Consider the following 9,969-nt stretch of genomic DNA (forward strand, 5'->3'; position numbering starts at 1 on the left):
TATAAGACTGCTCTGCTTGGGATGATGTGGACAGTACTGCTGAAGCACAATGGAAGGAACCACCATAGCCCATGATGAGAGGGACTGGAACATGAAGCTAAAGCCAAAAATTGAGCTCTTTTAAGAGAAACCTTGAGCCTCTTTGCTCATGCACATTCCCAGCCGTAGCTCAGCTGTGATTCTACGCACCGGGTACACAGGGGCATAGGACAGGAGAGTCTTTGACACCACTCTCCAAAGGTGGAAGATGAAGATCTGACAGCAAAAGGGTGTGAAGTCAGATTTGTGACGTTCACATTTTGAGTAGGAAACTTCCCAGGTCTGTTACTAATCCAGGACAGCCTATAACAACTACAAATCCAAACTTTGTTGAGTGTTAGATCACGATATTTACTGAAACAAACAAGCTGAAAAAAAGAAGTTCACAGGCTTTACTTGCATTTAAAATACAAAAAAATGCAGTGCCATCACATATATTTGTCATGTACTGCCTTGGATACCCTTGATGCTGTTTTTGTTAGCCAGTGGTTGTTTCCTGTCTCTAAAAAATGAACTACTGTAAACCAGAAGATTTATGTGCAAATATAAGGAGGTCAACAAATGGCTCAGTTTCCAGGAAATTGTTTCTATATAGTTGCCACAATATGGTTGTGTATGGCTGTAAACACCCATCATACAGACTTGATATGTCTCTATAAATATATATGTAAAATATACCAGTTCGTGTCCAGGTATGCAGACACAAGCACATGTAACCTAATATGTTCTGGATACTCTACTGTGTTCAAAAGAGGTGTTTAAGTCCTCAAAAATGTAATGAAAATAAGAAAATTATTTTGTCAGTTCAGAGTGTTCCTTTTCTCAGTCTACTGCCAGGACTGGCAAATTAAAGGAATTAGCACACCTTGGTGAGATCTGCTTTACACAAGCTGAATAAGCATTTAAGATAATCGTTTCACATCCATCTGTGATAAACACTTGAGGAACATGTATTAGTCAGCATCAAAGAAGGAACCAAGCTGCAGAGTTCTGCAACTTTCAGGCTCTGCCACCATATCACCAGCAGTGGCCAGGAAACCCTGGTGCAGGTAAGAAAACCTCCCTCTTTACTCACAACCCTTGCCACTCACCATGTGCAACCTACCAGCCCTTGATCCAGAGCAGAACACCCTGCCCCATTTGACATGCTCCTCCTTTGGCAACACTTGCCATGTGTTTCTGCATGTGGCTGTTGAGCAGCACTGCAAAAGCATCTAGGAAATGCCTTCTGTGTGTTGGGGAGCTCCACCTGGGAGCTTGTTCTTCAGTGGCTTTATTGGCTCTAATATCTTCAGATCTCTGGTATTCTCTTTTAAATGATAGGGGGAAACTCCTTTTTTTCTGTTGGCTTCCTGTAGAACTTGACTTAGAAGACGAAGAAAGATCTTTATCAGTGATTTAATAGACCTTTATTTCTCTCTCTTCCGTCACAGAACGCATTAACCAGATGTCCATTCAGCAATAACTACCACCACTGCAAGACCCTCCAAATCTGCCAGGAAGGGGACCAGAAGCCAGCACTGAAACCAGTGTACCCACAACCTCAAGTACCCATGCTGCAGATCAATATGGTTTGATGATAGCATCCATCTTAATGTGACTAGAGCCCAAAAAGAAGTGCATCAGCTACAGGAAACTGTTCAAATGCTTCATATGAATATACAGATATGATATAGTTTCTTACCGTACAAGATAACAGAATTTCCCCTTGGATGTTCTCAAAGGGCAGTCTGAAAACCACTAAAACTTTCAGTTTTTAGCGGACTTGAAATACATGAAGGTGAGAAGTTTGGAGAAAGGAGAAGACATCAATAAAAAAAGGCTGGGAAATAGCATGGATTCTGAGGTTGGAGGATGGTATTTCTAACAATTTGGTATTTTAACAACATCTACAGAACTAATATCCAACTCCTCTTTTGCAATTCCTTGTCTTCATAACTCTCAAGAGCTTCTCCATCCTTCGTGTACTTTTGTTCTACAAGGTCACCAGCATTTGAAATGTGGTCTCACTGTAAAAGCAAAAGGTTATTTTAAATTTTTTGGTTTTACATAGTCCTACTTTTCTTGTTACTTTTTCGTTATTTATGTCCAGATACTTCTTTGAAACCTCCTCCTCAGTGAAAGGTCAAATGAAGGAGGAGAAGCAGAGCAACAAATTGTCTTCTTAGAAGATGAGTACAAGTGCCTTATAAACCAACACTCTTAAGAACCAATGAGACTGGAGATCTAAATGACAAATCTCTACCCTAGATATCTTCTGCGGAAAACGGTCAAAGGAAAAGAAAATAAAGGTCACAGAAACAAGCAGCTTTGATTTGGTCCTCCTGTGGCACAGGTTTTACTGGCAAGATAAGCTATTGTCTTAATAGCTTGTGATGGAAAACAGATGAAACTGGATGAACCACATGGAAATGTGGCAGGGCTGGATCACAGAAATATAGAATGATTTAGGGTCAAAGGGACCTTAAAGATCATCCAGTTCAAACCCCCCTCACCATGGGTAGTGATGTCACTCACCAGACCAGGTTCTCAGGGCACCATCCAGCCTGGCCTTGAGCACTTCCAGGGATGGGGCATCCACAACTTCTCTGGACAGCCTGTTCCACTGTCTCACTGCCCTGTGAATTTCTCCCTAACAAATAATCTAAATCTTTCCACTTGCAGTTTTAACCCATTCCCCTTTGTGCTATCACTATTTGTCCTTATAAATAGTCTCTCCTTTTTTTTAAGCCCACTCTAAAACCATTGCTGATAGGCTACAAAATTTATACAATTATAAATTTCAGAGGAGTTAATTGAACAGACAAGAGCTAAAGGAAAACTTGCACAACAAAACTCCCTTTGGTTTAGACTTTATTTTGGAAAAACAGCAATGAAACACATAGTTTATGTTTCTGGAATTCCTTATATTGTGGATCACTGGAGGCCAGAAGGAAACCATGGAAGACTCACTTTACACTTCTCATTTTCCCATAGACTTCCTAAGATTTCCACTACAGACGCTGCTGCAGAGATGGTCATAGATGGGCTTCTGGTCTGATGTGATGTGTCCTGTTTTCAGACTGGCTTTTATTCGTGTTTCTCATGGTACGTCACAGACAGTGCAAAGTAAATTACTGAGATCATGATAAAATGTTTCGGTTTGGTTTTTCTGAAGATAATCAGTCCTTGTGCTCTTCTCAGTGACTGCTCGCCTTCCCTGAGGTCTGGCTTTGAGGGTGACAAACGCTTCCAGCATTTGACCAAAGTCAGTGCATAAAACATACAAATGCACACTGCAGTTTTCAAACACTGAGCTTCGTGTGAACATAGAGTGACACAAACACTCCACAAGCATCATCTGCTGGTCCCAAATAGTTGCCAGCCCCTCATCACTTCACCTTTTTGATCCCTCAGCAGAACAGATCTTGCTCCACCTCTCCTCTGAAATGCTGTGGAAATAAACACTGCCAAAACAGATGGTCACGCAGGCCCTGTGGTGTCGATGCACAAGATAAACCCATGAGGAAACATTCATTCTGTACAGAGCACAGTTTGAGTAAGGAACCAGAAATAACATAGTTTGTGTATCTGTTCATGCAGTTAGTCCTGTACAATGGAGCAAGAGATCAGTGAGAAAAGTCCAGCAGCTACAAAAATCAATCTTGCTGATAAGGCAGTGATTTTTAAAAAAAACCTATTTCTGGTTACTCAAACTGAGACTCATTCAGTGATCAAGTTAACTGAAGGGATTCACAGGTATCTCACAGGCTTGCTCCTGGGTGTGTTTGTCCAATGTAAGCACATTCTTTGGAGAATCCATCACATGGTGTATGCCTTGTGGCTCAGAATTGGCTTCGATTTACATGTTGGTATTCGCCATTAGAAAATAATGACTCAGGCTAGGCTGGGAAATGTTACAGTCACTCACCAATCGTCAGCCCTGCTCACCTACCAAGGACATGGTCTCCTTGGAAGTAGCGATTCCTTCCCATTCCAGCAGGATTTCATCCTCGCCTCCCCACAGCTCCCAAACTAATGCACCTCTCCATGCCTTATTTAGGGATTGATGGCGCATGGCACCTCCTACCCTCAGACAGAAACGGCGACCACCGCGGAGAGTGAGGGCCTCGTCAAAAAAGGCGCTGGTGGCTGGTCCCTCAAAATGATGAGGGAGCTCTTTTCAGCCGATGTCGGCACAGCCGCCCCCAGGCAGCGGCAGTGTGACACCTTGTCCCCTCGCAGGCAGCGGTGTCGTAGGTCACCCAGCCCCAGGGGGGAAGGCACGGCTCAGTCAGTGCTAGCGCTGCTGCCCTCTCTCTCCTTCATCCCCCGCAGAGATCCCTGACGCTCCCCTCACTAAGGGTCCCCCGGCTGACGCTCACCCTAATGCGTCCCTGTCCCCATCCCCTTCTCCGGGGGCTGTGACAGAGCGGGCAGGGCGCGGGGGGAGCAGTTACCACCCGGCGATTCTCTCCGTCGGGAGCCCAAGCGCCGGCACTTCCCGCTGCCGCCGGGGACCCTGTCCCGGCAGGAGCCCCGCGGGGTCGGGGCCGCCCCACGCAGCAGCCGCAGGTCCGGGCGGGGGCCTCCCGCAGCCCCGGGAGGGGCTCCCCCCGCGCCCCCCGAGCCGCCTGCAGCGCGTACGCCGCCCGCGGACCTCTTTGCCCCGCTCTCGGAACCCTTTTCGTTTAGCTGCGATCGTTTCGAGACAGCAAATATACGAGGAGAATTTCCTCTATTAAAAAACAAAAAAACCCCACCCCAAAATACAAAAAAGAGGGGAGCGCAAAAAGACGGGTAGGGGAGCTGGTTTAAAGCTCTGATATTAAAGGTCTGTGCTAGTTTCAAGCGCTCATAAAACGGCCTGAAGGATGCTATTTTGCTGCAGTCTAGGTTATTGCAGCCCACAGTTGCACAACAAACCATTTAAACATTTCAGCACAAAACAGATTCCATTGTTGAGCTGCACATTAAAAAGTGTTATTCGCTTTGAAGTTTTTGTCTAATGGCTCTAAACTGAAAGAAAATGTTTTCCTATTACTTAATTCAATCATAGCGAAGAGGCTTGGTAAAAAGCCCACGGATTTTGCCCAAAGTGTGACAGAGTTCTCTTTGTGTTTGCTTATCCTCTGCTGTCACACACTTTAATTCGCCTCTCTTTATCTGGCATTCAAAACTTTCTTCAATGACATTCAATAAGGTCCAGCGGCTGGAAGAAAAAACTGGTTATTTTTTTGGATATTCTTTCCCAGTAGCTTTGGGCTTGGTGTGCATTCAGAAGCTGTTAACCCTTTGCCTCCCTGCGGCTCGGAGCCCCGGGGTTCAGCCCCTGGGCAGCGGGAATCCCTCGGAATAAGGCTGAATCCACCACCCCCCGGTGGCGAGCCACTTCTCAGCGGGGAGAGATGCCTCGTCCCTGGAGCCGGCTCCAGCGGAAAATATTTTAAAATACCTTTTCCTTAAAAATAAAAAAGAAAAATCCAAACCCAATTAAGGCTTTCAGGGAAAGGATGCTTGGGAAACCTTTTTATATCTTTGCGGGACTGAGTTCTTATTAACATTCGTTTTTGTTCGTAATTTTCGCCGTTCACTTGTGCACATCAGTACATTTTTAGGCTCAGGCATCAACAGTATCTCGGCAAAACTCCCGTGGATTACAGTGAGAAATGTGACCGCAGGGAAAACAACGTCTGCATAGCCCGGAGACACGGAGTACACCGCTTTCAAGGCTTTTACTTCCTTTTCCCCTTTTCTCCCCCCTTTTTAAAAAAGTCCTTTTGGTTTCGAGACGGGGAGGTTACTGTAGGGGAGCAATCTCCCCACGTTTTGACAGGGGTCGGCGGCTGCGTCTGTCTTTTTGTTCCCTGTATATTAAATGGGAAAATCGGGGCAGAATATGTAGCCCCACGAATTTTTTTTCTTATTATTTGTTAGCGTTCCTTATTCACCTACTAAATCAACAATCTCCAGGGAGCGGGACGAGGGGAGCCGCTGCACGGGGCAGCGCCGGTGCGCCTCAGCTCCGACGAACGCGCACTCGCTTTGGGGACCGCTGTGAACTTAGCAGATCCCTGTGCTAAGACATCCAGACACCGCCGCAGTGTTTCAGTTAAATCTCATCGCTCGGGAAAAGTAAGCCGTTTCCCTGCCGTCACCGCAGCCCCGGGGACTTCCCGGCGCGCTTGTGCGCGGCGATGCGGGGTCGGGCTAGCGCGGCTTGGTGGCGGCCGGGGCCGGGGCCGCCGCACGTGGGGTGCCATGGTGCCATGGCAGGTGTTACCGCTGGGACTGGGCACAGGGACCTGGTGTAAAGACATGCGGAATGTGCCGATCGCCTCTTCTCCCTCCGCGGGTGCCACCGGCACGGAGCAGTGTCTGCGTGTCGGGTTTTCTGTACCCGCACCAGGGCAGCCGCGATGCTTGTGGCGCTCCGTACCCGTTAGCTATGCCCGGGCGCCCACGCCCACGCAGACGCCGTGCGGATGTCCTTGCCGGTGAAGCACCGGCTGGCACATCTCTGTGACCGGGGGTTTCGCCCGACGGCGGAGACAGCGACAAGTGGCAGGTCCCGGACCCAGGCTGAGAACAAAGACGCGGGGCTGGGGAAGACGGCGGGCGAGGTAGTGGGGACGAGGCATCCTGGAGGCAAGGGGAGAGAAGAGAGGCCGTCGGCACCGGGGGGCCGATCTGGTGCCACAGGTGGGAAAGGCACGGGGACTGGCAGGGGAAGCTGGCGCCGGCGGAGACCGCGGCTGCAGCCGGCAAAATAAACAAGTGGGAGCGGGCTGAAATCTGGGCTGAAAGCGAAGGAGAGCGATAAAGAGAAAGAAAAGAATATTAAATCGCGAGAGAATGAGAAAATAACCCCGCCAAAGGGAGAGGAGGGGAGAGGCCGCCTGCTACGGCGTGGGTGGGGTCGACAAGAATAGAGTACATTATGCAGTTCATTTAGTTAACAAGGGAAATAATGAGGGAGCGTGCGGCGTGAATGCCAAGAGAAGAGCCACAGAAAGCCCATTGAGCGCCCGGCGCCGCCATCACATGGCGCGGGCGCTATTTAAGCGGGCGGCGGGCGCCGTTCAGCACCACTCGGGCTGGCCAGCGGCGCCGCGCGGGCGCTGCGCGGGGCGCTGCGCGGGGGCTGCGCGGGGCAATGCCGCGCTCCTTCCTGGTGGACTCGCTGGTGCTGCGGGAGGCGGGCGAGAAGAAGGGGGAGGGCAGCCCTCCGCCGCCGCTCTTCCCCTACGCCGTGCACCCCTCGCACCCTCTGCCCGGGCTGCCGGCCGGCGCCTGCCACGCTCGCAAGGCAGGGCTGCTCTGCGTCTGCCCGCTCTGTGTCACCGCCTCCCAGCTGCACCCGCCGCCGCCCGCTATCCCACTCATCAAGGCCTCCTTCCCTCCCTTCGGCTCCCAGTACTGCCACTCGCCCCTGGCCCGCCAGCAGCACTCCGTCTCCGCCGTTAGCGTCGGGCACGCACCGGCGCTCTACCAGGGCGCCTACCCGCTGCCCGACCCCCGGCAGTTCCACTGCATCTCCGTGGGTAAGGCGGGCAGGGGCTGGAAGCGGGGGTGCATGCCTGCGTGACAGCGGTGGGCGCTGCGGGGAGGTGATGGGGATCCCGGGGCACCCTGCCGAAGACACCTGGGGAGGGGGGTGCCTGCCCACCGCACGGAGGCTGGACGGGGAGTCCCGGCACTTCTCTCTGTCGGTGCCCCCCGGACGATGCGCAGGAGAAGCCCCCGTGCTGCCCGCCGAGCCTCCGACCCAGGCTGTGCGTACGAGAAGAGGCGGCCGCGGTACCCTTGTGAGCCCGGACTCCAGCCTGCCAGCCGCTTGCTGAGTCTCAGGGCCCCCGGGGAGGAGGAAGGGCTGCGGACCCGTGGGCGGCAAGGAGGGCTCAGAGGGAACGGCGAGTGCCCGGCGTTGCGGGGCGGGCGGCGGAGGGTCCGGCAGGTCCTGACGGTGCGCTCCTCTCCATTCCCAGACAGCACGTCCAGCCAGCTGCCCAGTAGCAAGAGGATGCGCACCGCATTCACCAGCACGCAGCTCCTGGAGCTGGAGAGGGAGTTCGCCTCCAACATGTACCTCTCCCGGCTGCGGCGAATCGAGATCGCCACCTACCTGAACCTCTCCGAGAAGCAGGTGAAGATCTGGTTCCAGAACCGACGGGTCAAGCACAAGAAAGAAGGCAAAAGTAGCTCCCACCGGGGCGGGGGGGGCGGTCACAGCTGCAAATGCTCGTCCCTTTCCACCACTAAGTGCTCGGAGGACGACGAGGACTTGCGCATGTCTCCGTCCTCCTCGGGGAAGGACGACAGAGGTCTCGCAGTCACCCCCTAGCCACCCGCACGCCCACCCCGGCTCCGCAGGAACTGTGGCGAAAGCAGGGGAGGGAGTCCTGCCTGCCCCGGTGCTGACATGCAGCCGAAGGATTTTATACCGTTTTGTATAATTTGTGTAATTTACGAAGGACATTCTCGCCTTTCTAGACCCCCGCCCAGGGGGACGGGTGTCCCGGCACCCTGTTGTAAATAAACCCCTCCCTAGGACCCCAGGCGTACCCCCATAGTGCTCTCTCACTTTTTTCCCCTCAGACACCGCCCCGAGCCCGGAAAGCTCCTCTCAGAACTCCCCGCGCACCGAGGCGGGCGCGGATGCTGCGCGGCGACGGCCGATGCGCCCGCCTGGAGGGATGCTATCCCGGGCTCCCTCGGGTAACTCGGCGGTGCCCAAAAGCGGGCGGACGGACGGGGAGGGTTGAAGGCTGTTTGAGTTATTACCTTTTCCTATTTTTTTCTTTTTTCCTTTCCAAAATTGTTCTCGGTTTTGTTTTGGTTCCGTCGCTGCCGGGCGCACAGCTGTGGTTGTACCGTTCCGTCCCACTCCCTCCCCGCGGGAGATATTTATTTATTTATTTATGTGCAGAGAAACGATGATGGCAATGATAATAATGATTATGATAACAATAAAAGCTCGTTGGTGGTTTATTTCCTTCCCTTCGCGTAGAAAGCAGGCACTCGGCTCCCGCGGGAGTGCGCTGGGAGCACCGTCGCTCTCCAACCCTCTCCGCCGCAGCTCGGCACCGGGACTCGCCCGCCCCGGCCAGCGCAGATGACGGGGAGTCTTCCTTTCTCCGTGTCGAGCTGAAGGTACGGGGTGCGGGGGACCCCTGCCTTCGGTCGCGGGGGCTCTCTCGGTCCTCCCCGCGAAGCTAAAGATGGGGCCGGGCAGAGGCTGGGCTGAACACCTTTCATTCCCATCCCAGCCGCAAGTCTGCTTACGGCTGTAGGTCAATATAAACACCAGGCTGACGGCGGGACTCGGCTCCTCTCTCCCGGTGCCCGCCGTAGCCAGCCAGGAAGGCTCCCGTTAACCTTCCGGGGCTGGTGCCGGGGTCGGCCCTGCTGGGGCTCCCTCCCTCACGACCACCGGGTTCCAGCAGCCCCGCTCCCGGCAGCGTTCTGCCGGTTTTTACGCGCGGTGACTCGTCCCGGCGGCTCGCTGGGAGCCCCGTCGGAAGCAGCCGAGAGGTCCCGCAGCCCCGGGGGTGCCACACGCGGTGGCGCGGGGCCGGACTGGCATCAATCTCCTCGGGTGCGGGACCCCCAGAGCCCGGCGCTCCCGCCGCCGCTCCGTTCGTGCGGGAAAAGGCCGCTTGTGCCGGGACTCCCGCTCCGTTCAGGCTCACGGGGACGATTATCGGTGGGTGCAGCGGCAGTCCCTGCATCGGCAGCCGATGCCTTGACTCTCCCCGCAGAGCTGCACCGCCTGGCAAGGCGGGTTTCATGCCCTGCAATCCGGAAAATGTGCTTGGGTCCCTGGGCTACTGTCGGTTCCTGCCCGTACCGGGACGGGACCTGATTTTCATCCCAGAGCATGTTCGGAACATGCACCGGGAAGAGCAAGGAAAGGAGATGTTGTTCCCTCATGGAAAATCCCCGGGGAGA

At 53.3% G+C, this 9,969-nt stretch overlaps 1 protein-coding gene across 1 annotated transcript; it reads left to right on the forward strand.

The window, feature by feature from the left end:
- Positions 1-7,147: 7,147 nt before the first annotated feature.
- On the forward strand, positions 7,148-8,987 carry GSX1 (GS homeobox 1). The gene is made up of 2 exons (XM_048294762.1): positions 7,148-7,562; positions 8,007-8,987. The coding sequence occupies exons 1-2, from the start codon at positions 7,175-7,177 to the stop codon at positions 8,360-8,362; spliced, it is 744 nt and encodes a 247-aa protein (XP_048150719.1). The 5' UTR covers positions 7,148-7,174; the 3' UTR covers positions 8,363-8,987.
- Positions 8,988-9,969: the final 982 nt, after the last annotated feature.

The sequence above is a fragment of the Corvus hawaiiensis genome, chromosome 2 (genome assembly GCF_020740725.1).
Source record: "Corvus hawaiiensis isolate bCorHaw1 chromosome 2, bCorHaw1.pri.cur, whole genome shotgun sequence".
Classification (NCBI taxonomy): domain Eukaryota; kingdom Metazoa; phylum Chordata; class Aves; order Passeriformes; family Corvidae; genus Corvus; species Corvus hawaiiensis.

Coding starts and splice junctions, on each gene's coding strand:
- GSX1 (XM_048294762.1), top strand. CDS start 7,175: ATGCCGCGCTCCTTCCTGGTGGACTCGCTGGTGCTGCGGGAGGCGGGC. Junction 7,563..8,006: donor GTTCCACTGCATCTCCGTGG/GTAAGGCGGGCA, acceptor CTCCATTCCCAG/ACAGCACGTCCAGCCAGCTG.